The 27,058-nt window shown below is 48.5% G+C and overlaps 1 protein-coding gene across 3 annotated transcripts in view; it reads right to left on the minus strand.

Moving 5' to 3' along the window:
* Positions 1-27,058, minus strand: part of GOLM1 (golgi membrane protein 1) — a 57,160-nt gene that overhangs the window by 16,897 nt on the left and 13,205 nt on the right. For all 3 annotated transcript variants that reach the window (XM_042964336.1, XM_042964334.1, XM_042964335.1), the window contains exons 3-5: positions 26,299-26,478; positions 10,268-10,322; positions 6,642-6,744 (exon numbers count right to left, since the gene is read on the minus strand). In XM_042964336.1, the coding sequence (XP_042820270.1) occupies positions 6,642-6,744; positions 10,268-10,322; positions 26,299-26,478 (338 nt within the window). The remainder of the gene's footprint in view (positions 1-6,641; positions 6,745-10,267; positions 10,323-26,298; positions 26,479-27,058) is intronic.

The raw sequence follows: 27,058 nt of genomic DNA on the forward strand, positions 1-27,058 counted from the left end.
ATCCTCCAGGGAATGGGGAAAGTGGAGATGGAGTTCAACCATGCGACCAATGATTTAATCAATTGTGCCTGTGTAATAAAACCTCCAATAAAATCTCTGGGTGATGAGGCTTGGCAAGCTTCCCAGCTGGTGAACATACCAATGTACTAGAAAGGTAGCACCGAATTCCACTAGGAAAGGAGCTGTCTCCCCCACAAATGCCCTAAAACCAAGTCTCTACCATATAACTTGTTCTTGAGTTACATCCTTTATAATAAAACTGCAGTTGTACGTACAGCACGTGCTTGAGGAGTTCTGTGAATCATTCTAGAGAATTATCAACCCCGAGCAGTACAGGAAGCAGAGTTCAGGTGGCCTGGGGACACCCAGAACTTGTGGGTGTCATGTGAGGAGGGGAGAGTCTTGGGACCAAAGCCCGTTGTAACCTGTGGGGTCTGTGCTAACTCTGGACAGTGTCAAAATCCAACTGGACTTCCGCTTCCGGAAAGATGGAATAGATGTATTTTTCCCTAGTCCTCCCATTAAGCACAACTAAAAACCCTGGGCATTGTATTTAAAACAAACATAAGAGGACTGAACAGTAGAGAGAAGAAGGCAGACTGGCCAGGGACCTCGGATCCACAGAACACCATGGTGGTGTCACTGGAGAGCACGTGGGAAGCCCGTGTTTCCACCCACACCTGACAGGAATGCATCCTCTCCCCATGGGGTGATGTCAGAGGGTGTCCGTGAAGAGTCCAAGCCTTCTTGTGTGAGTCCCAGGCAGCAGGAAGAAACGAAGAGGAAAGGGAAAGGAGAGGAGGGTGTGGTGGACTGTCCTCATCTTCAGAAGCCTTCCTACAGTCCCACGCTACCACTACCTTTCCCCACTGGCCAGAATGTAGTCACTGGGCCATACTTAACTGAAAGGAGGGTTAGGAATGCAGAATTACATTGGGGGATAAAAAGTAACAGATTAGAGAAGCAATGGCCAGTCTTTTCCATAGGCAGTTTCAAAAATATTTTGAGCCACAAAATATTAATGATTGCATACAGTCCCAAGTTGAGAACATATTCAATTATATACTATTATATTAACTTAAAAGGGTTAGAATTGGAGACACCGTCATGAATTCATGCTTGGTTTAATGTGAATACAGCTGGAAACATACAGAAACATTTATCAATGTCTGCATATAACCCAGGTTAGTACACACACACACAGGTCTCTCTACTCTGTAGCTGATAGGGCCCAGAAACACTACCACCCCAGCAGCAACAAACACACCCAGTCCCCAGATCTTGGCTTCTTAGCACCACTCTCCAACTAAAAAGCAACCAGGAGCTCCTCAGAGACATGGTTGATTGGGTGATTCTAGGATACACAGAAGATGAGTCTGGAGCATCTTCTGGTGCCAGAATGTCACGGAGTGCTCAAAAAGGGGGCGGGGCACACTGCTGGGAGTATGATCAAAACTGGAACAATGTGAGCAAAAAATAAATAAAATAGTAGTGGATTATAACCCAAGGTATAAAATAGATATTCCTAAATCCACGCTGATATAAATAATTAGATATGTAAAAAGAAGGGCCAGATCTCCTGTGCAGGAAAATTTCAAATAGCTTATGTAGACATCCTGCCCTTAGGGGAAATGGAGCGTAACACCCCAATCTTCAAGTGTAGGCTACGCACACTGACTTCCTAAGACGGCAGCACAGAAGGCGAAGTAACAGTAAGTTTACGGTGAAGAAGCCTGATAGACCCCACCTCAGTAAGGTAAAGATTAACAAGAGTGACAAGCCCTATGGACAGTAAGTCCCCTTGATACCAGGCTGATGGAAGCAGCACTTTACTTCAGTGGCCTTCCCCTGGAAATGTGTTGCCCCAGTTTAACCATGAGAAAAACACCAGATAAAGCCCAACTGGAAATTGTTCTACAAAATACCTGACCAGTATTCCTATCAATATTATAAAAAGTAAGTCTGAGAAACTGTCATAGGCAAGAGGACTCTAAGGAAACATGGTGAATAAATGTTAATGGGGGATCCTGGAAAAGAAAAAGGACATCAGGGATAAACTGAGGAAATGCGGATGAAGGATGAACCTTAGTTAATAATAATGTATCCACACTGGCTAATTAATTGTGACAAGTACACCACATCCATGTAGGAGTGTTAACAATACAGAAAATGGCTCTGCGGTTTACAGGAACTCTCTGTGGCAACGATGTAAGCCTAAAACTGTTCCAAAATTGAAGATTTATTTTTAAAAAATAAAAATAAAAATGAACTGAGCTGGAGGACACCCACCCAGCTGGTGTCAAAGAGCTGTTGTTGGAACATATAATCTAATTCAGACTGAGCCCCTATTTAGCTAAGATATTCTGAAGCATCACAGTTAGCTTTCTGCATAGGATTTATTTTCAGAGTATCTTGTGTGTCAGGGTTGAAAAGTGATGGGAGAATTACCCACTTGTACAAATAAGGAAGCTGGGAGGTGATCTGAAAGTCTGACACTGACCAGAGCCAGAGGACAGAAAGTGACAAGACTGAACCCAGGAGGGACTTGGGGTTTCCTGGCTCTGTGCCAGACCTCTATGACACGGCCACCTCTTCTGAGTCACAGGCCTTTCGGAGCCAGGTATGGGTGCACTTAGCCTGGAACTCCTGTAATGTGCCCTTCAGTTCAAAGGACTGAGTGGCTCTCAATGACCCACAGGGAAAGAAGGGCATCAATGAAAGCCAGACTTCCTGACCTTGGACAGCTTACAGAACAAGAGAAGGCTTGTTGAAAAATTCATTTAAATAAAATTCTTACAAACACACGAGTCCCCGGTGATAGACCAGTAGCTTCAACACAGAGAACAAAAAGAGATATCTCTGTCCTCAAAGTACTAACCATTCCAATTCACTGTTATCAGACGATATCCCAGAAGCAAGTGAACAGGTGCACAGCCATTCCTGAGCCTTTAAAGTCCTACCAATGGGAAACAATGTACTGTTTTCACCTGCTCTCAGCCCTGCCAAAATCAAGTACAAAGAGCCTCTCTCTCTCCCAGCCTTGTGGATGAAGGTCAGCTTTCCACATTCCAGCTCAACAGCATTAAGGGAACAACCTCAGAATGAAGCTCCAATTCTAAGTCGCAGGTCATGTGGACTGTGATAGTGTTACTTCCTGAAGGCCTCGGGTAAGCTTGCTCTTCCACGCATGTGGTGAACATTCAGTCATTAACTAGAGCTAAAAGGAGAGACACACAGGACTCGACCACCAGTGATTATTGTAACGGGTGGAGTCGCTGTAAATGGAATGTACACGGTACAGGGATCTATCAAGGCGGGTCACCCGATCATCCAGGGCACTGATCATCGACTGGTGCGTTGCATTCCAGCAGTAGCTTTTGCGAACCATTTCCTCATGGTGTGGAGATGAGACGACAAGCAGTTCATGTGAGAAAGCAACCCTAAGTGCTCTGGGGAGAGAGCCTGCAAAGCAGTGTGTGGATCAATACAGTGATCGCTTAGTGATGTCTGCCACAGGTGCAGGCGTGAGAAGTGGGGATGCGGGCCGCCTCTGATCCTAAAGAAAGAATATTAACTTGTGCATCAGGAACCCTGGCCTTGCTGTCGGCTTTTTCACTGCCAGGACTGCCTTCTATAAAAGGTTTAGGCCAGACAGGGTGTCTTCACAGGGGGTGAAGGTATGCTTCAGGTGTCCCACAAACTGAATGCACAACTTTGAATATATGGCTCACAAGGTGCCCGTAACTTTTTATCAGATTCTCAGAATGGGTCTGTATTTCAAAGAAATTAAGAATAACTCATTCTAGCTTCCAGCATTCCACAAACGTCATCCCCACGAAACCTGCTGTATCTGGGACAAGCCTCTGGGCACAACCACTGCAATATACGAGGTCAGCTAGAAAGAGCTGCGATCTAGCTTCCGACCTCCTAAGAGAAAAAGAGTGAGGCCAGCACGCACAGCCATTGTGTTCACTGTCTGCTCCTCCGTGGGGAGCAGAGCTGCCCTCCCCGTTCCCCGGGCCTGGCTGATTTCTGATTTCCGGCTGGGCCAACCTCATCTGGGTCAACATTTATCAAGTGAGGCCATTAATGGCTTATCCTATTTCAATCAATGGATGGAAAATGTGCATTAGGGTATCTTTTAAGGATGAATAATAAGACTGGGGCAGTCTTCACTTCTGTCTGAATGCATCTTGTTGATTACTAGCCTAACTCAGGGTTTCTCTGCTGAGCACTACTAGTGTTTATGGCCAGAAAAAAGATGCTGTTGTGGGGCCCACCCTGTGCATCATAGGATGCTCAGCATCAGGTCCTTGGACATTGCCAAAGGTCTCCTGGGAGCAGAATTGCCATCCAAAATCAAGAACCACTGGCCTAGCTGAGTAAGTTTTCATATGTGTATTTTTTAATGTGTATTTATTTTCAGAGAGGGAGAAAGAGAGAGAGAGAGAGAGAGAGAGAGAGAGAGAGGGAGAGAAAGAAAGAGAATCTCAAGCAGGCTTTGCACCATCAGCACAAAGCCCAATTCAGGGCTCAATCCCATGAACCATGAGATTGTGACCTGAGCTGAAATCGAGAGTCGGATGCTTAACTGACTGAGACACCCAGGCAACCCATATGCATATTTTCGAATTATGTTTCCTTTGTATTGACTGTTGATGCAGGTCCTCTGAGTATTTACGTAGTTGGGGCTTCCTGGTTTTAGTTGTATTTGGTTTCAAAGCAATCAGGAAAAAATTGCTTTGCGGGGGGACAATCTTTTGGAAGGACTTCAGAATCCTAACGAGGGCAGGGTGTGAGGAACCTTATTCAGAAGGCAACTTGGCAATTTACAAAACACTAAACCTACAGGTGAGTCCTTTTTAGAAGGAAATAATCCAAAATAATAATTTTTTAAAGTTATACGTATTGATGTCAAGCTTGTTATAACAACCAAAACTTAGAAGTAACCTAAATATCCAAACAGGCAAATCGTGAATTAAATTTGGTGCCCCCACATCGTAGAATATTAACCAGCCATTTTTAACAATACAACATTTTGGAGCAGTACAGACTTTTATTTATACCTAATGCAAGTAAGTGGAAAAAATGATTTTAAAATGCTACTGGTGACTACAATTACGTGAAAAATTTGTATGACCTCGAACACGGACTAGGGAGAAGTCAGCAAATGGAAGAGAGGATCAGGCTCCTAAGTGGCTGGTTGCCTGTGAATCCCAGACCCCCTGTACTGGAATTATTCTGCCTTTATGGGGAAAAAATACACAGACTACAACTTACTCTCCAGTCTCTAAGTTGGTTTATACTATCCTACTATGGGGTCTAGCTAACTTTCTAGAAGTTCATCATTTTGTTGTGATCATAAAAATACTCTGAGAAGTAAAAGTGTAGGGTTTTTGTACGCAATGGAAGTCATCTGCTTAAAACAGACTGTTGTAACTGGAGACGGGACAGACAGCATGGGGGCTGTGGTGACTAATACCATACTGTATGCCTGGAACTTGCCGAGAGTGAAGACTGTAAGTGTTCTCACCACACACACACACACACAGAAGGATTAGGAATCGTTAACTAGCTTGATTTGGGACATCATTTCACAAGGTACAGGCATATCAAAATATCACACTTTATTCCTTACATTCACATAATGATCGTCAATCATACTTCAGTAAAGCTGAAAAATAAAAGTACTCCATTGTCACTGCAGAAATTCAGAAAGACACTAAAATCTCACAGAAACAGAACGTCCACAATGCTGACACCCAGAAACAAATCACTGATATTATGCCAAAGTGCCATTCAGTCTAGGAGATGGACTTGGGACACATCTGAGCACTTCAGGAAAATGTTTTTAAAGGCTTTCGATTATTAACTTAACCACCAGTACGCCTGCACTTTAAAACTTAATGTAACTTTACAAAGTATGTTGATAAGGGGGTGCCTGGGTGGCTCAGTCGGTTAAGCCAACTCCTGGTTTCCGCTCAGGTCATGAGCTCACAGTTTGTGGGTTCACTCCCCGGGCCTCCTCAGGATTCTCTCTCTCCCTCTCTCTCTGCCCCTCCCCCACCCATGATTTCTTTCTCTCTCTCTCCCCCAAAATAAACAAACATTCAGGGCGCCTGGGTGGCTCAGTCAGTTGAGCATCTGACTCCAGTTCAGGTCAGGATCTTGCAGTTTGTGAGTTAGAGCCCCGCGTTGGGCTCTGTGCTGACAGCTCGGAGCCTGGAGCCTGCTTCGGGTTCTGAGTCCCCCTCTCTCTGCCCCTCTCCTGCTCATGCTCTCTCTCTGTTTCCCAAAAATAAATAAATGTTAAAAAATTTTTTAAATAAATAAACATTAAAAAAAATTTGTTATAAAAAAAGAAGTGTGTTGACAAAGTCATTTCTTTCTAAGGAGCACCGCCCTCTTGTTTACTTTGTATTATGAGCCACCGGCTTTTCCACAGCTTTCTGAGGCACTGCTCACGCTTAAGTAATAAAGCACATTGTTCTAAAGGACTCCCCTGGAAGGACTGGACCTCCCGCAGAGCCTGTGTGCTCCATGACGGGAAGGGGGAGCCCAGCTTATGCCCAGCGCCCGCCCCCTTGCTCAGAACACATCAGCCCCCGAGGGGTACACACTAGATGTAGAGACGCACTTACAGGTCGTAGGAGAACTTCCTCTCCAGGTTGGTCTGGTTCCTCTGAAACTGGAGAACACCCTGCTGCAGCCTGCCATAATTCTTCTGCAGGGCCTTTAACTGGTCTGAGCCAAGAGGAGGACCCAGAATTGCGCAGGTCACAGGCACAGCCATCGCGACAACAGCAGACACATCAGAACGCAGTGGGCGGTGGCACACAGGAAAGTAAGGAGGGAAGGAGAGAGGGTTCAGAACATTCCAGAACCATGGAGGAGCCCTGGAAATCAGCAACCCGACCCAAATCTGCACCTAGGTTCTTTTCCAAACCTCTCACTTAAATCTTCCTGACCTCTGGCCCTTCAAAAGCGTCAGGGGGTTCTATTCACTTGTTTCTTTTTTAGACATCCTACGAGCTGTCCCACAAGGTGACACATGCCACTGTGTCCCCTGGCCTGCAGCAGACTCATCCAGCCTGTGAAACACTGATTTGGACATCTGCTCAGAGAAGCAGTCTCTCACGGAGGACCCCAACCTCAGCCACCAGGCTCCCTGCCAGCGGCCCCTCCTGCGACTCACCCACACCAGCAATTTCCTGAGGCCTGTGTTCCTTTAACCACCCAAACCCCGTCTGGGAAACAGCAGCTTTCCTTGAGGAAATGCACCAGCCCATCCCTGCTGCCCTGACCTTGGGCTCCTAAAAGCCTTGCAGAAAAAGCAGCAGCTGACAAAGGGCCAGGCTGAGCAGGAAAGAGAAGCTGCCACGAAGGTGACAGCAGAGTGGCCAGATGGCCACCACCGGGGTCCGGGACACGGCCCTGGACACACACCCGCATCCTGGAAGTCTGTCCTCATAACCCCGTATCTACAGGGCTCTCCGGGGGGTAAATAAATAAAAGCGAAGGATTCCACGAAATGCCGAAACACACAGCAACGACGATCCATCTCACAAGCATTGCTAGGACATCTTCTAAGAGTTCAAACTGCAGGGTTTGTAGAACCGCCCAGCAGATGGCTGAGGCAGGGGACTGACCACAAATGGTTAGGGGGGCACCTCCTGGAGGGACAGGGCCTGGTCTCAACTGTAGTGGTCCAGGGGACGCAAAGAACCCTACAAAAGGGTACACTTTATTGAGTAAATCACACCTCAGGAAACCTCACTTAAGAAAAAAATTCCCATAATCAAACCAAGTATGGGGCAAGGGAACAATGCTTGGCAAAAAGAGGAATAAAAATACTGACATCCATAGCATGGATGAATCTCAAAAGGCCAGACAAGACAAGGAAACTCTGCAAAGGCCCCGGCAGTCAAGTAACCCACTCAACTCCACGTGACCTTGCGTCTCTCCTACTCAGATCCTTAGAAGCAGAGCCGGAACTAGAATTCTAGACCAGCCCTGTCCAACAGAACTACGATGCAAGCCACGTCAGTAAACCACAGTTTTAAGAACTAAACCAGATGTAGCATTAACTTTAATAAACCACCTGATCTAACCCAACAGCGATGCAACATTATCATGCCAACACAGAATGAATATAAAGAATTATGAATATTTTATATTCTCTCCTTCACGCTGTCTTTGAAATTTGGTGTGGACAATTACAGCACGTCCCCATGCAGACGTTAAATGTGCACTGGGAATTCATGATCTGAAGTGAGCTTTCACAGAATCTACCCTTGAAAAGTAGACTGATATATACCCAAGCTGCCCCCCAAACATTTAACGTTCCCAATAATGGAGTCAAGTTTCAGTTTTAAACCTTAATTACTGAAAATTAAACAAAAATGTAAACTTCTGTCCTTCCCATGAGCCACATTTGAGGTGTTCATTGGCCACACGGCTCGTGGCCACCACTCTGGATACTGTGGCTCCAGATGAACCTTCCCGTGCAGAGGCGGAACTGAGGCTCGGGCGGCTGGGAGTAGTTTCCTACCCACGGCAAAGGCCGGCCCTCGCGGGACCCAGTGCTCTGTGATTTTCCCCAGGCTTGTCTTGTGGCCATGTGGGCTGTGGGCCCCCAGTCCCAGCGGAAGGGGGAGCCAAGCACAGAGGGGCTCACCCCACTACTACCCACACCGCTGCTTCCTAGGGCCTGACAGAACACCGGCCTTGACTGCCAAGCTGAATCAGGGCAGCAAAGAAATGGAATCGGGCTGCATCATTTTTACAATTTTCATAAAGAAACTCTGAATTGGAGGTGGCCCCATTAAAAGAAATCCTATATATACCATATATATTATACATATCACATGCCATATATATCACATATGTATGAAAGGTGATCTGTTCTATATACTTCTTAACCTATCAAAAGGTGACAATCTGAATTCTTGTGTACATAACATGATAGGAATAGACAGGATTCAGTAGGCAGAAAGGAAAAAGAGGATGTGAGGCCCCTGGGTGGGGAAAAACACATAGTTTGGAACAATGCTGGGAGGGTCTGACCACAGCAAACCCCCTCGGGCGTCAGGTTCCCCTTAAGAATGTAACAGACACCACCTACTCCCCCTCAGGTTCCCTCAGGAATTTGACGAAAGACCTAACTGAAAACAAGTAGACCTTAAAACGTATGACCCACAAGGAACGTCCTCACGATGAGAATGAGCCAATCGGGAATGGACAGCCACAGATGCCACCCCCACCAACACGATGGAAACGAGCCAATCAGGAATGGACAACCCAGCACCGAGAGCTACCCGGTCAGTAAGGGTAGGACCTGAGAAGGAATAACGGGGAAGGGATGGGGCGGTGTGACCAGACCCTTATGAAACAAGGACCCTCGCCTACAGTCTTCAAGCATTCACTTTCGAATGCCCTCTCTCTGTAAAGAGAGCTTTCATACTATTCTTCCTTTCTGATCTTACACTTTAACAAACTTTGCCCACTGCTTATTTTGTGTCCACCTCCTCATTCTTCGAAGTGGGGAGACAAAGAACCCTGGGTATTGAGGTAAAAAAAATTCTTACAACAATAACACCTTGTAATGCGTTCAACAATGTTTTTAAAAAGAAAAGCTCTTGGGGCGCCTGGGTGGCTCAGTCGGTTAAGCATCCGACTTCAGCTCAGGTCACGATCTCACGGTCCGTGAGTTCGAGCCCCGCGTCGGGCTCTGGGCTGACAGCTCGGAGCCTGGAGCCTGCTTCTGGTTCTGTGTCTCCCTCTCTCTCTGCCCCTCCCCCATTCATGCTCTGTCTCTCTCTGTCTCAAAAATAAATAAAATAAACGTTAAAAAAAAAGAAAAAAAAAAAGAAAAGCTCTTTAAGGAACTGTAGTTTAGCAAAAAGAATATACCAAAGATTACTCAATTTGGGGCACCAGGGTGGCTCAGTCAGTTAAGCATCTGACTTTGGCTCAGGTCATGATCTTAAAGTCCTTGAGTTTGAACCCTGCACTGGGCTCTCTGCTGTCAGCTCAGAGCCTGCTTTGGATCCTCTGTCCTCCCTCTCATTCTGCCCCTCCCCCCTGCCCCCCTCTCAAAAATAAACATTTAAATAAACAAACAACAACAACAAAAAAACAGATTACTTGATCACTTGTGATCCTACCCATTAGATTAGAATGGGAGTCGCCACAAAGGGACAAGAGGAAAGATGGGCTTTTCCTAAAAGATCTAATGTCTGGTATAAAGAAGGGGATTAGCACTCACCTTGCAGGGTTCTGATGAGCTTCTCACCTGTGGTGATATTATTCACTAAAACCGCCTGCAAGGAAGATAAACACAATATGAAACACCCACAACCTAACAACTTAGAAGAGCCTTGATAAGATGTTTCTACTGGACAAAAGGGGGCAGTGCCCCCCGCATCCCCCACGTCCCAGCAGCTGTTGGGAAGGATCTGGCACAGCCCTCTGGCTGGGCACTCGGACGGTGCTGCAGCCAGAAAAGGAGCTCACACGTTGGGAGGTTTGCTTTCTGAACAACAGCCTGTAACCAGAGCAAGGGGTAAACGGATCCTCCAGCTACACCTGGGCCCCACAACGTGCTCCCCTCCATAAACTTCGGACTCTCTCTGGGGGAGCCCAGGTGCAGACACAAGTCAGACCACAGTCGGCAGAGGAGAAGAAGGGCTCCCTACACCCGAGGTGGGGGGTGGGCGGACAGAGGGTTCACAGGGCTTACACCAAACTAGGGAGGCTGAAAACAGGAGGAAGTAACAACACAGGACTAAGGAGAACAGTGAAAACCAAGGAAAAAGTGAGGGAAGGAGTGTGGAGTATAACGTAACAAGCAGCCCGTGACTGAGAGCGGCTGACTGCTTTCACCAGCCGCCCTTCTGAGCTCTCCCCGTCTGCTCACTCGCTTGCTCTCCACGCCAGGTTCAAGAGGTAGCCAGCAGAGTATCCCGTTTTAAAGGACAGGAAACTGAGGCACAGACTGCTTAAGAGCCTCAAGGCCATGAGGCTTTCTTCACAGCAAACACGCAAAGCCTAACCCTGAGCCCCGGCAGGCCTGATCCAGAAAGCAAGCTGGTGGTCACTACTTGTCAAATTGGGATCTAAACCCCCAGCAGGATACCAGGCTTGTGGGCTGTGCCCAGTGCTAAAAGCAACTGAAAACCTGAAGAAGAGGGGACTAAAATATTAAATGGTAGAGCACCTTACACAGGTAGGTGTTGTTTTGCACACACACAGAGCTGTGCATCAGACAGTCATGTGAACATTTCCTGCCTCGTTACAATCAACGAAGTCTGCAAACTCCCACACGCACACCGGACAGGCTGGAGAGACGCGTGTCTGCCCCGTTCCCGCTCACTGGTGGACAATGACAACCAGGCCACCCGCTGCTTCTAGCTTCCTCCCGGACCTCTGTCCAGCCCCTACTCTTCCTTTGGCTTGTACAGGGCTTTCTGGAGTACAGGGGTGTGCTCCCAGAAACGAAATGTGGCCAAACCAATCGTGTTTATTTTGGGAGCTCTGAGGCCACAGAACATTTCCTGGCACAACAGGAAGGAAGTCACAGTGATGGTATCCGGACAATTACTCTCTCTGGGAGAGATCATCCAGAGAGGTGTTTGTAGATATTCTGGCGGGTGGGGGAGAGAAGAGAGCCCTGAGTGGCAAGTTGGCCGGCAGAGAAGGGGGGGGGGGGGAGGGGGCGGCTCTCACAGCAGGGAGTCAGATTTGCACAGCTCAGTTAAGGCTTTCCCAAGTTTGGCTGCAGACATGAACGATGACCACAGGATCGCTGCTGCAGTCCCACTTCTAAATCTACAGCCGAAAGAACTTAAAGCAGAATCTTGAAGAGTTATCTCCACCCCCGTGTTCACGGCAGCGCTATTTACAACCGCTAAGAGCTAGAAGCAAGCCACCCTCAACAGACGACTGGATACAGAAAATGTGGCATCTACATCCAAGGGAATATCATGCAGCCTTGAAAAAAAAAAAGCACTGTCATATGCTGTCGCAACATGGGAGAACCTGGAGGACATCATGCAAAGCAAAATCAGCCAGCCGCCAAAGGACATATATGGTTGCATTCCATTCATGTGCTGTGTCCAGGGCGGTAACAGAAACAGAAAGAAGAAAGATGGTCTCCCTGGGGCTGGCAGAGGGGAGGGGCATTAGCAATTAATGGGTCCAGAGTCCCTGTGCTGCAAGGTGAGGGTGAGAGTTCAGCTGCACAACAGTGGAAATGTACACTTGAACATCCCCCCTGGCACATGCATGGAAACCACCTTCACTCCCAACAGCAGGGCTGACACAAAACAAAGAAAGAGGAACGCTTGGGTGGCTCAGTCGATTGAGCATTCGACTTCAGCTCAGGTCATGATCTCACGGTTCGTGAATTAGAGCCCCACGTCGAGCTCTGTGCTGACAGCTCAGAGCCTGGAGCCTGCTTCGGATTCTGTGTCTCCCTCTCTCTCTGCCCCTCCCTGCTCGCTTGCTGTCTTGCTCTCTCTCAAAAATAAACATTAAAAAAAAAACAGAGAAAGAAAAGGGGCACTTAAGAGACTGCACTCTGATGATCTTCAAAAGCAGATTTCTCCTGGCTAAACCATTTCTATAAAAATTATGGCATTTTCACTCACTCCTTCTCCACTTGCTCTCCTTGGACCCACTCCAAGAAATCCACAGTGGAGTCTGCAACTACCTGAGGGGTGAGGAAAGTTTAGGAACTGCTGTGGTCAAAGTACCTGAGATCTCCGCGTCTCATGTGACTCCACTCTTCCAAAGAAAATACATTTTAGTTCTCTTCCCCCGCCTGCTTAGTGATGCATGGAAAAGTACAGTCTCTGCTGAAGTAAATGAGCAAAGAGCCATAAAACACCATCAAGATATTTTATGTGCAGTTTTATATTTATTGAAAATCTCCTTAAATCATTTTCAGGAAACCATGAAAATGCTTCTAGCTTTTTGGAGATTCAACATGAAGAAAAAAATCTGCATTAAACAATATTATTTTTAAATGAATTACATATGCTACTCCAAACAATCCAACTGTTTTTCCCATTTTGGTACTGACTGGCTTCCTGGAGAGAGAGAGAGAGAGAGAGAGAGAGAGAGAGAGAGAGAGAGAGAGAGAGTGTGTGTGTGTGTGTGTGTGTGTGTGTGTGTGTGTGTGTGTGTGGACTGTCCCCTGGGACACTCAGCAGCAGGCGAGGAGGCAGGAAGTGCCACCAGAGTGTAACTGGAAACTGAACTCGGAAGGCCTTCAGATGAATCACCCACGTACAAATTAATCATAACCATTCTATTCTGGGAAATGAGTACACGTGATTAAATTATTTCTACATTAGATTCCTAAAAAAAAAAGCTCAACATTTCATAGTAAATTTTCAAAGTAGTAATTTGACAATAAATTCTATTACTCTAAAAGCTCCGTAAGACATAAATAACTTTTAAAAATCATAACTTTGGGAAAGCTTGCTGCAAGTATGATGCGGATCATGTAATAAATGAGAAAAGGTGACCTCTGCTGCATTTGTTTGGCTCATTAAAATAATCTGCTTTGAGCAGCACCTGGGTGGCTCAGTCAGTTGAGCCACCGACCCTTGATTTGGGCTCAGGTCATGGCCCCAGGGTCTTGGGTTTGAGCCCCGCACCGGGCTGGGCATGAAGCCCTGCTTGGGATTCTCTCTCTCTCCCTCCCTCTGCCCCTCCCTTGCTCTCTCTCTCTCTCTCTCTCTCGAATAAAATTTCTTATTCTTATTAAAAATAATAAAAATTTTTAAAAAGAAAGAAAGGAGGGAGGGCAGAGAATGAGTCCAATGGCAAAGAAGCACCAATTACTTATTTATGGTGCTCGGCTAAGATTACACACTCACAGCAGCACCACTCACATCACCAGCAACCCCAACCACCTCACATCACAGCCCCTGTGGGCCACATACTGGGGGAGGCAGTCCTCTGGGAGGCACGCTGTCCTCCGGCCCAGGGGCCACGTGAAGAATTCCAGAACTCAGCACACCTGCCCAGCGTGTGCAGATGTCCAGCACGAGCGTGGGCCCGGAGGCACGAAGGTGGGCCTTCCACACTGCCACCCGGCTCCCCAGACAGGCCTTCTGCAGAAGTCAGAGGGAAGGGGATGCAGGCACATGTGACACAGCAGAGAGGGGCTAAGTCCCAGTGAAAAAGAAGACGGTCCTCAGAAAGGCTAGGTCTAAGCATAGACCCAGGTCACCAGAAAGTATAGGAACCTGCAGCTGGACCTTATTCAAGGTCCAGCAGACGGCAGGGGCACAGGAGTGAGCGTCTGTGCGTGGGTGCGGAGATGGGAACAGACTGAGACGGAGAGTATCAGACGTTCCGCTGAGGGAAATGAAGCCGACGCAAAAGGACAAACACCACACGATCCCACTTATGAGATGTGCAGGGCAGTCAGACTCCGAGACAGGAGGTAAAACCACCACTGCCAGGACTCGGTGGGGTGGGGGGATGGGTGTTAGTGCTTAATGGGGACAGAGCTTCACCGGGGAAGATGAGGGCGCTCTGGAGGCGGCTGGTGTGACGGGTGCACGGCAATGTGAGCGTAATTAACGCCACTGCACTGTGCATTTAAGTATGGTTAAAATGGTCATTTTATATCATGCACATTTTAGCACAATAAAAAACAATAGCAAAACCCCAGAAAGAGCATGAGGCAGGGAACGAGCGTGCAAGGGCGTGGATGCCAGAGAGCAGGAGTGGGCAGGGGGTGAACAGGAGACCAGGGGTGAGCGCGTGTGCTCCGGGGGTCAGAGTCAGCAGAGCGAGCAGGAGGACCCGGTCAGCGGGGGCCGCCGGGAAGGCAGAAGGTGGGTGGGCAGGAGAATGGGCTCAAGCCACGGAGTTGTGAGAGAAGGTTGTGGGGGGATTAAGCAAAACTCTATGTGAAGCTTGGAAAAAAGAAACACACCCATCAGGGAAAACACCCAGTTATGCGCAGGGCACGGCTGCCGTCTACACCCAGAATGGCCATCTGTCTTCTGTCCTCGGTCGTGAAGAAAGAACAACATCCCCCACCCCAGCTGGCTGGGGGGACAGGGCTGAGCCTAGGATAACCCAGGCAGGTCACCAGGTGTCCCCGGCTCTGCAGAGAAAGGCCCACTTTCCACTGTGGTGACAAGCACAACGTGGAAGGGGGGGGGGGCTTTGGACAGACTCTGGCCCACGCCCACCCCCAGGAAGGGGCACACTGCTGCAGAGAGGGAGGAGGGGAGGAGGGGAGGAGGGGAGGAGGGGAGGAGGGGAGGAGGGGAGGAGGAAGGGATGGGGCCAATGGAGGAGACTGCCCCCCCCCCCGTCCCCCCGTAGCACCTGCCACAACTGTCTTTTAGGTCAAACCCACGCAGGGACCTACTTAATCAGGGTCAAAGAGAACTCCCAGGAGGACCTGAACAGGACACGCCCTGGGAACTCCAGAAGGTTCCTTGATGTTTCTCCAGCAATTGACTGAGGCTAAGTCCACAAACCTGCATCCTTCTGTCAGCAACTGCCTGCTGCCAGAGACTCTGGGTCCCTTCCCCCTAGAGCTGCTCCCTTTCATCTTGCATTCCTCATACCCAGCCCTCAGCTCTTCCTGCTCCTTTCCCGACAGCAGCCAGGAAGTCCTGCCCGGGTAGAAGAGCATACCACAGGGGGGTGCGGGTGGAGGGCAGGGCCTGAGATCAACATCTCTGTGTTCAGAGGAGGACAAACACTCGAGGCAGCACAGACAGCACCAGGGATGTGGAGCATTCCCCCTGCTCCTTAACCAGCCAAGGAAACGCCCCCGCTGGCCCTGCGGGGCAGAAGCCCTGGGCTGAGCCCTTTCTGCGGGCATTAGTTCTTTTGTTCCCAAATGGGAATCTGAACAACTTCTCCACCCTCATCTGTGGGAAAGGCCACAACTTGGCAAATTCAGACTTTTTGCAAACAGGTGCACACAGATACTCGGGGACTAGAGAGAAAATAAAAAAGGATGCGTAAGGGGTCACAGAACCCACTCCCAGACCCCCACTTGTCAAGCCAAAGAGAAATACATAAAGAGACAGGCAGGTCAGATGTTCTTTATGTATTTCACCGTCCTGCAATGCGGCGTTAAGAAGTTCGGAGGCAAACATGGGGTCCAGCAATGCCACGTCTCCAGCCAGATGAAAGCCCACCACCCCCCACACCTGCCACAGCAAGGAGGACGGAGATGCTCCTTCTGGTAAGAAGCCAAGTCCCGAGCCGGCACCTCCACAGACACAGGAGAGCGATGCACAGAAAACGCACCTGTCAGTCCTCCCCCGCAACTCCGCATCGCACCTTCTGCTGGAATCAATCCCAGGCCCCTTCCCACGGGGGCAGGAGGGAGGGAGGGAGGGGACACCCGCTGCAATGCAGGGACAGTGCAGAAAAGGGAGTCTGTGGGAGGGTCACATATTCTGCGGTTTCCCATAACACACACTTTTTTAACGTGGGAGATGAGTTACTCGGGTTTAATTACAAAGCTGTCTGAAGGCCACATCTAGCCAGCAAACCACAGAATTTACAGTCTAAATAGACCCTTTCTCCAGGGAGACAGATTTCTGACGGACTCCCTTCCTGGGTGTTCCCACTGCTCCTGCACAGGCTTTTCCACATCCCACCTGTCACGAGGCCCGTGGATGCCTCTCCCTGCTGCTCACCTCCATTCTGCCTCCTCCCTGCCCTGCTCCCTGCTCCAAGCAGGCCCCCCCAGGCCCCGGACCTGCCTTTCAAACCCCCCAGAGAGCTGGCAGCTTTGTTCCACCGACAGCTTAACCCGTGTGATGGTTCCCATCCTCAAACTCAAGTCCAAGCTCCTGAGTGGTTAAAAGATCCTTCTTCAAGGGGTGTCTCTGCTCTATCTGCCCAACGCTGCCCACCTCCCATGCTCAGCCACCAGGGGCTGCCCCCACCTCCCCACACCCTGGGAGGGACACAGTCACAGGGCACTGCCAGGTGAGATAGGAGGGGACTCTTCCCCGGCTCATGCAGTGCAGAACGTGGACACCGTGCCCTGCCTGCCTGGAGGAGGCGGCGGAACGGCTCCTCCGTGTCTCCGGCACACAACTTTTAGTGTGCCTTCCTGAACGGCAGAGGCTCTAACGCTGAAGTACATTTTCCAGACTCATTCCCTATGGGATTTAGATTCCAGTCGGATGCACTCACTTGACACTGAAATGCTGTGCAGTTGGGGGGCTGCAGGTACAGAATGGAGCAAGAAGCGGGGTGCCCCCAGCTCTGGGCTAAGGCCGCAGTGGCAGCCCCCTTGTCCAGCCATCCGGGAGGCCACCCCGGGATGAGATGCTCCTCCAGACCCTTCCCACTTTTCTGCAGGCACCTACTTCCCTGCACTAACCCCTCTCTGCTTAACATCGCTAGAATGGTTTCTCTGTCTGCAACTGGCCTCACAGACCCACTTACTCATCTTTTTCCATCACCCAACAGGCAGACAGCAGACGCAGACTATTCCACCAAGGGGCACAAGCCCAGCGCCTGGCAGAGCACAGACAGACATGGAAAATCAGCGGCGATTAAAAACAGGAAAGCTGTTCTAGAACACTTGATTCTTCCATCAATCACAGTAATAAAAGGGGATAAAAATCGAAGACAAGTCCACTCTGGTCCCCCAAGAAAACCACCTCTCTGGAAGAACATCACCATGCTTTCAGGGGCACAAGAAAAGCTGGCCCAGAGAGAAGAATCTAGAACACTCTGAAGGCTGTAAGAAAATTCAGCAGGGTAAAGCCCAGGTGATGGAAAGCACCAGCAGCCGGGGCCCAGCCCCCCAGGCCACTCTGCAGACCCGAGAGCCAGTGCATGACCTCTCCAGGGCCCAGGCTGCACCTGCAGCTCAGAGCTAAGGACGGGCACTTCCAGCAATGACAAGTACTCAGTGTGTGAAAGCACTCTGAAAACTCTGAAGTAGGACAAATGACCAGACTTAACATTAGTCACTTGTTCTTTAGAAAGTCACTCTTAGGGGCGCCTGGGTGGCTCAGCTGGATAAGCATCCGACTTCGGCTCAGGTCATGGTCTCGCGGTTTGTGGGTTCAAGCCCCGCGTCGGGCTCTGTGCTGACACCTTGGAGCCCGGAGCCTGCTTCGGATTCTGTGTCTCCCTCTCTCTCTGCCCCTCTCCCACTCATACTCTGTCTCTCTCTCTCTCTCAAAAATAAATAAGCATTAAAAAAAACCACCTAACCTGTTTGAGGGGCACCTGGGTGGCTCAGTTGGTTAAGCATCCGACTTTTGATTTCAGCTCAGGTCAATCTCACAGTTTGTGAGTTCAAGCCACGCATCAGGCTCTACACTGACAGTGCAGAGCCTGCTTGGGATCCTCCCTCTCCCTCTCTCTCTCTCAAAACAAATAAACATTAAAAAAAACAAACCCTGTTTGACACGTAAAAATATATTCACCCGTAAAAAAAATAAAAGTACTTCACCAAAACTGTGGTGGCTTAAAAACGTGACCCCAAGGTCTTTGACACTGTTCCACAGGTGGAGCCTAGTTCCGGCCCTTTTCAACGTGGGCCGGCCCTAGCGACATGCTCCTAGGAATGCCATTGACCCTCCTGACTTCTGAAGCAGCCAATACAAGGGGCAGCGGGTTGGCCAGTGTACCCCCAAAATTCATGTCTACCCAGAATCCAAGAATCACCTTATTGAGAAACGGGGTCCACGCAGATACAGTCAGGATAAAATGAAGTCCTGAGGATGGCGCCCAAGTTAGCAGGACTCAAGATAAGAGGCAAAAGTTCCAGAGACACAAAGGGAAGATGGCCAGGTGAGGACGGAGGCAGAAGCTGGGGACGGCGGCAGAGGCCAGAAGCGGTTAAGGAAGGCCCCTAGAGCCTTTAAGGGGGCACAGCCCTGCTAACACCTTGATGTGGAGCTTCCAGCCTCCAGAGCCGGGAAACGATACGTTTGTACTGCTCTACGCCTGGTTTGGGTGAACTTGTTATGCGGCAGCCCCCCGGAAACCAACACAGAAGGTGACGGCCTCCTCCAGGCCCACCCCCTCCCTCCCTGTCAGGACGGCACCCTGGGAACCCAGCCTCCAGGCTTCAAGGAAGCCGAGCAGCCGTGTGGGAAAAGCGAGCATTGTGGCCTTGACCCCACCGAGGTCTTGTGTCACTGACCACCAGACATACGAATGAGGGAACCTTCAGGCGATTCTGCCTTGAGCCTTTGGGCACCCAAACAGAGAAATGTGGAACAGAGACAATCTTCTGCTGAGCCCTCCCAGATGAGCAAAATAAACGCTGTCAAGGTTTTAAACCTCTAAGTTTTGCGGTAATTTCTGAGGCAACAATGGATTACCAGAACGTGACATGTGCATCTTCCTATTCAAAACACAGTCACCTGTACCAAATAGATATGAAGGGAGTCTACAAAAGTTCCCTTCAGCAAACATTTACGAAGAATATTCTCGTCTGGAAGGGGTGGTCACCTCAACGCTGCTAAGAGAATAATGCATAATAAGCCAAGAGTTTCTGGGTGTTTAATGATGTGCAAAAACCAGACGTGTTCAAGTGTGTTTCTCATTTAATCCCCCCACTGCTGCTTATTTTCACAGCTTACTTACATTTACAAAAACTTGAATATAACAATGATGTTTAAAAGTTTAGATGTCAACCTGTATGTTTTAAAAAGAGCATTGTCTCTGAGTGATGGAAGCACGGGGGATTTAAAATTTGTTTTTCATTTTCAAAACTAAGAATAATAGTATTTCAGTCATTTAATGTTTATTTATTTATTTGGGGGGAGGGGGAGAGAGCGCGCAAGCATGCACAAGCGAGCAGGGAAGGGGCAGAAAGAGAATCCCAAGCAGGCTCCACACCGTCCATGCAGAGCCTGACACAGGGCTCGATCCCGTGAACCTTGAGACCATGACAGAAGCCAAAATTAAGAGTCAGACACTCAACGGACTGAGCCACCCCGGGACCCCTTGGTAATTTAAAAGGCAATTTTTCTGAAAGTTATTTAAGGCTGCCTTACACAATCATTTTGTTGTTTATTTCAAAAAACTGAATATCCCTTCTCATATACAACTCACGAAGCGACTACACCGGTGTTTCTGCCAAGTTACAGAAGTGTATGTTAGCCTACATAATTGCATTTATGTAGTCAAATCATCTTCACCGTACCTATTTCTGCCATAGACGAGGAAGCAGAAAAGAAGGGAAATGAAAACAACAGATCCATCTTCAAGAATCAGCTGAAGTCTCAGTTGAAGTGATTACAATAAAAAAACAAAACTCAGGGCGCCTGGGTGGCTCAGTCAGTTGAACATCCGACTTGGGCTCAGGTCATGATCTCATGGTTCGGGAGTTCAAGCCCCGCATCGGGCTCTGTGCTGACACCTCAGAGCCTGGAACCTGCTTTGGATCTGTGTCTCCCTCTTTCTGCCCCTCCCCTGCTAATGTTCTCTCTCTCTCTCAAAATTAAACAAACATTAAAATTTAAAAAAAAAATCAGAAACTTCAGTTCAAATTTTTAAAAAATCAGTGAAGGGAGCCTGGGTAGCTCAGTTAAGGGTCCGACTCTTGATTCTGGTTTAGGTCATGCTCTCACGGTTTGTGAGATCGAGCTCCACGTTGGACTCTGCTGACAGTGGAGCCCGCTTGGGATTCTCTCTCGCTCTCTCTCTCTGCCCCTCCCCTGCTCGTGCTCTCTCCCACTCTCAAAATAAATAAACATGAAAAAAAGTCAGTGGGTGAATTTAAATTACCAAGATAGAATCTGACTGATCAATGCTCTGGCCGGTCGACACATGTAACAAACTATTACCTCTGAAATTCTTAATAGTGGGGTGAATGGGTGAACAGGTGATTGGGGACTAAGGAGAGCACTTACTGTGATGAGCACTGGGTGATGTAAGGAAGTGGTGAATCTCTACACTGTCCACCTGAAACTAACACAACACCGTATGTTAACTATGCTGGAATTAAAACTCTTAAATAAAAGTTAGTGACGGTGACTATCTTCGGGCAGGAAGGAAAGAGGGAAAGAACGGAGAAGGAGAATACAGGGGACCTCAACTTTATAATATTTTTTGTTTTAAATCCTTTCTGGGGGAGGAGCACATAGGCACGAGCTTATTATTCTTGTGACTTCTCCGCAGTTCCTGCTTGCAAAATAACACTGTTCTAGGTCTTGTTACAGACCCACGGCACGGCTATCCGGAGCTCACGTGAGGTTTCACACTGGGGCCCACCCGTTCCGGGCGACATGGGAAGGGGTGCCCGAGCAAGCTGGCCTCGGAGCTGAGGCGCTGCACACACACCCATATTCCCACTCTGGAGGAGCTGGCAACCTCGGGGGAAAAAGTGGTGAGCAGTAAGTTTCCAACTTGGCGCACTTCCTAAAAAATTTCCAGGATTCCAGTAAACATGGGTAAAGATGTAAGAAATACCTTAGGGAAAAAAAAAGTATTAACATCAACTAACTTGTAACAACACTGCTAGATTATTTTTAAAGAATTATATCTCTCGGGCGCCTGGGTGGCTCAGAAGGTTGAGCGTCCAACTCTTGATCTCGGCTCAGGTCGTGATCTCACACTTCATGAGATCGAGCCCCGCGTTGGGCTTAGCACTTCAGCATGGAGCCTCTCTCTTTCTCCCCTCTCTCTCTGCCCCTCCCCCGCTCACTCTCTCCCTCAAAATAAACTTAAAAAAAAAAAAAAAAGAATTCTATCTTTTAATCATAATGCCCATAACTTACTGCCCTCTACTTAAAATCATTTCATTGAGGAATCAGATTTGAGAGTCAAAGAAATGAAAATAAAAACCCTGGTAAGGCAATTTTATTTTTAAAAATGCAATACTACAAAACGCCCAGCGTCTCCCGTCACCGGTCTCCAGATGAGGTACCTGCATCGCAAGGATCTGAGCGCTTAGAAACAACTGCACACGTGTGTGCATCATCTTTTGAGAAAAATTCAATAGTCTCTGAGACCCAACATCCGAGCGACAGATGCATTCACAGGGAGACCGGTCGTCCGATCACAAGGTGACCTCACCTCCCAAGGCCCAATTCTGAAGCAAACAGCAAAAGGGAAAAGACACCAGAGAAGCTAAGAAGACCAAGCCTTGGCCCAACTGCTCTCCCACTGAACAAGACTATTAATCAGCAGCCAAACCCAGCCTTTTTATTACCAGAGTTCTGCCTCTATCATTCACACCTGTGCTGTCCTATATATGGCTATTTAAATGTAGTTAGAAATAAACAAAATTCAAAATTCAGTTCCTCAGGCCCGCTAACCACATTTTAGGTGGTCAACAGCCATACGTAGCCAGGGGATCTATTAGACCACCAGGTGACTCTTGATCATTCCGAGAAAGAGCCTCATTCCAACTCAAACTACAGGTGCTACCCTCCTAACATAAATATACATATACATTATGTACATATACATACATATGGTGGGGGGCGGGGAATAACATACAGGGGTGACAGACCAGCCACACTTCTCTGCGAACTTCCTGGCCATATTGAAAGAATCAGGTGTTTTTGCCAGAGAATTTGGAATTAGGGCCAGAGGAGAGCTAGCTGGAATACTGTGGTCTTTTGAACCATAGAGATACACACAGGATCCCATCACCCAAGCTTCAACAACTTTGGACTTGGGCCAGACTGGTTTCCTGCAGCCCCCTCCCGTCCCCCCCCCCCCCCCGCCCCGTGTTATTTAGAGGATGGAGAGCTCTGGAGAGCGCCCCCTCACCATGGCCCTGTGTCTGCAGAGCCGAGGGAGGCCCACCGGGGGGCTGTCCAGGGTCTAGGCCTCGTCCTGGGGGATGGCTACGAATTCTCTGAGCCTGACTGGCGTTCTCATGAGGCTGTTGAGAGAAATTCAGGGAACAATCCCTGTGACATGCTTACCTTGGTGCCTGGCTAAGCAGAGACTCCGTGAACGTGAGCTCTCGTCGCTGGGGTGGTGACTGTCACTAGGACACTCTTTCTGTGGCCCAGCTGCAGTATTCGCTCTTGGTTCTCACGGACACCCTAGCATCTTTTTAATCCTTTCTTAAAGGTAGGACAGTTTTGTTTCACGGTTTTAACTGGGGGGGAAAAGGTCCTTACCAAAAAGAACAGCATTACTACCACTGATGCTGTGGTTTACTACTACCCCTGTGTCTGTGCTGTTATCGTTAACTATGATCACTAGGGTTAGTTGTAGTAACACCAGCTACTGGGTTTTGAGCTGCTAGTCCGTGTCAAGCATTGTGTTAAGCCTTTCATAAATATTATCTCACTGAAACCTCACAAAGCGTAACGGGGATTCTGCTGTTATTCTCACTCGAGAGCTGAAAACACAGGCCCAGAGAATTTAAGTGATTTGCCCGATATCATGGAGCTATGGAAAACAGGATTTGAACCCAGGTCTGCCTGACTGGACACCCATGCCTTTCACCACTACACCAAGTTACAGCTTAGATCCTCCTAGAGCTAAGAAACTAGCCCCCCACGCCCAAAATTAAACCAACTTTCTATCACCTATTCTAAAAGTTCAAAACTCCAAATGAAAAGAGACTCTTATTCTTCCCCAGTGTCTGTCTTTCAAATGTGTGTTTCACCCTCTTTACTGGGACTCCTCGATTTTCAGTATCTACCGTGAGTTGTTTATTGCAACTACGAGAGCCTCCCCCCACCTTGAACCCCCAAACAATTCTTATTGGGCATGTGGCAGGACAGCTAAGACCTTGCATTACGCCCCCTTTTAAAAAGAAGTCATAAAACTGAAGCATTAGGAACTAAGGTGAGGGTGGCTCATAGGTTAAGCATCTGACTTTGGCTCAGGTCATCATCTCGTGATTCCCGGGTGTCCTGCTGTCAGGACAGAGCCCACTTCGGATCCTCTGTCTCTCACTCTCTCTTTCTCTGCCCCTCCCTTGCTTGTGCTCTCTCAAAAATAAACAAACATTTAAGGGGAAAAAAAAAAAAAAAAGAACCAAGGTGAAAGAGTCACCTGGTTTCTGGCTAGAAAATGTTCCCTCTCATTTCTTCTTATATAGGGAGACGTTTCCAGGAAACAGCTGCTCAGTCACATTTCAAAGAATTCCAAGCTTGTCATCTTATCTCCACATCGGCTTATACTTAAATGAACCAGCATTTCTATCTCGAGGACTCACCTGTGGGATGATGCTTCACTGACTGCATTATCTAGAATTCTCTGGAACAAACGATTTTATGCAGCACATTCTCTGAGGAGTCTGTCCACCCTATATGGGAAACCTGGTTGTCTGCCGCCCTTACAGGGGTCTGGAGCCAAACCAGCTTGTACCCATACCCAAGCAGAATGCCCACGAGCAGAAATTAACCCACAACCTCTTTTCCTTCTCCCCACCCAAAATGTGCACTCACACTTTCATGCAACATACATGAAATGTTCAGAAGTTTGGAGGAGACTGAACAGAGTGGGAGATTATCACGCCCAGAATTTTGGATTTCACAGGACGGTAAAATTTCAAAAGCACTTGGTAGACTGATGGAGTTAAGAAAACAAAGATACTTACGTTAAAAAAAGGGGGGGCGGGGCCTGGGTGGCTCAGTCAGTTAAGCATCTAACTTCATTCAGCTCGCGTCATGATCTCACGGTTCATGGGTCAAGCCCTGCATTGGGCTCTGTGCTGACAGCTCAGAGCCTGGAGCCTGCTTGGGATTCTGTGTCTCCCTCTCTCTCTCTGCCCCTCCCCCACTCGCACTCTGTCGCCCCCCCCCCCCCGAAAAATGAATAAACATGAAAAATAAATAAATGAAAACAAGGATACCTAAAAGCAACAACCAAACACCACACATGGACACACACCCACCCTATCTCCCATCACTACCGTTTCAAAAAGAAAAACCCTAAAAATAAAAACATAGGAAGGCCAGAGGCTCAGAGTAAAAGGCCACTCTTCCTAAGGAGGAGAGTTCAGTTTTTAGGTAATGACACATGTACACACACAGGAATGTCGAAGCAGGAAGACAGACATCTGAAACACCCCCCTTATTTTTCCTCCCTCCCTGCACAGGAGAACAACTGGTTCTAGACCCCAGCTGGCCCTGGCCGGAGAAGGAGCCCATCTCCGCCCAGTCCTGCTGGTCCCTCCCGGGTCCCCTCCCAGCCCCACACTCCCCAGTTCCCACCACACTCTTCCTTCCCAACCTGCCAGAGGCCTGGAGGCCAGAGACCTTCTCTTCACATCCTGCAAAACCCACATGGAGTTTCTGCCAACTCTATTCCTACAGAATGAACTCTCCTTTCTCCCCGAAATCTGCCTTAAGGGGTTCTGCATACACACTGTGAGTGATGTCTGGGTCCTATTCTAATCAGTTCCAGGGGATTTAAGGAGCATAAATAGTGCCACCCACCTACAAGATAAATGAAGAAAAATTCGGAAGCAATTTACTCTAACAACATTGAAACTGGAACAATTTCCAGAGGAGAAATACATATTTGCGAATGTCGTAAATGAAGAGTACTTCTCTAAACCAAAACCACAGTGAGATATCCCCTCACAACCGTCAGACGGCTAAAGTCGAAGAGACAAGAAACAACAAGTGTTGGTGAGGATGTGGAGAAAAAGAACCTTCCTGCACTGCTGGTGGGAATGTAAACTGGTGCAGCCACCGTGGAAAGCAATATGGAGGTTCCTCAAAAAATTAAAAACAGAAATACCATATGATCCAGCAATTCCACTTGTGGGTATTTACCTGGACAAAAATACTAATTTGAAAGACACTCCATGTTCGCCGCAGCATTATTCAGGATAGCTGAGGTATGGACGCAGCCCAAGTGTCCATCGATAGATAAATGGACGAAGACGACGTGGTACAAACGTACAACGAAATATTTCTCGGTCATAAAAAGAGAACGAAATCTCGCCGTTTGTAACAACACAGGTGGACCTAGGCGCTATTATACTAAATGAAATAAACCGGAGAAAGGCAAATAGGTCATAGGATTTCACTTACCTAAGGAATCTAAAAATAAGCAAAAAGACTCACAGAGAACCATCTGGCGGTTTCCAGAGGGAAAGGGTGAGGGATGGGTGAAACTGGGGAAGGGGATGAAGAGACACAACTTTCATGCACAAAATAAAGAAGACAGGGACACCACGTACGGCACTGGGAAAAGTCAGTGTGTCACAGCACGGTCAAGAGGCCCATGCCACGTCATCACAAAAGTCCCCACACGGTCGTTCATTCTCCCACTGAGACGAACCCGACGCTGTCTCAACTGGCATCTGGAACAGAACTGAGGGGAAAGCAAAGCGGGTCTTGCCTTTTCATCCTGGTATATCTTGTTGACGCTCTCCAGCTGCGAGTCGTGGCTGGACTGGATCCGGTCAAGCTGCTCCCGCTGCTTCTCCAGCTCTCCCTGGAACTCGTTCTTCTTCAGCTCCACGGCACCTCTCTCCGCGGCCGCCCTGCGGACCCTGCCCTCCAGCTCCAGGATCCGCGTCTACAGGGACCCCACAGCGTGTGAGGGAGAACCCCACGCCGTCCCTGGAGGCCTTCTCCCTCCCAGAAGCCGGCGACACGCGGCACACAGGTGCTCCAGGGCCCCACGGGCAGTCCTGCTGGACCTTTCCTCCCGAGTCCCCTTCCCCAGCCAGACACTCCCCACTCCTAACTGGGCAGAGGCCTCGTGCCCCAGACCTTCTCTGCATGTTCTGCACAGCCCACATGGAATTTCTGCAAATTCTCTTCCCAGAGAATAAACCACTTCCTCTCAAAAATGTGCTTTAAGGGATTCTGTCTGTTAAGAACAATACTGGAAGTGAATTGTGCAGAAGCTACGACAGGGTTTCGAGAGAGACAAGTGTTATAAGTAGAGGCATTCACTTCTCTGGGCTTCCTTGCGGCCACTGTGACCTCCAAGGAAGTACCACCGCACCCCTCCCAGGGACTCGGGGAGGCTGGAATGAGGTAAGTACATAAAGGGCCTCACGCTTTACCAGGTGCTCAAATATTTAGTTCCGTTTCCCTCCCCTGCTGACAGAGCACTTAACTCTTTGGCAGACAAATCCTCTGAAGACAAA

The sequence above is a fragment of the Panthera tigris genome, chromosome D4 (genome assembly GCF_018350195.1).
Source record: "Panthera tigris isolate Pti1 chromosome D4, P.tigris_Pti1_mat1.1, whole genome shotgun sequence".
In the NCBI taxonomy this organism is placed as follows: domain Eukaryota; kingdom Metazoa; phylum Chordata; class Mammalia; order Carnivora; family Felidae; genus Panthera; species Panthera tigris.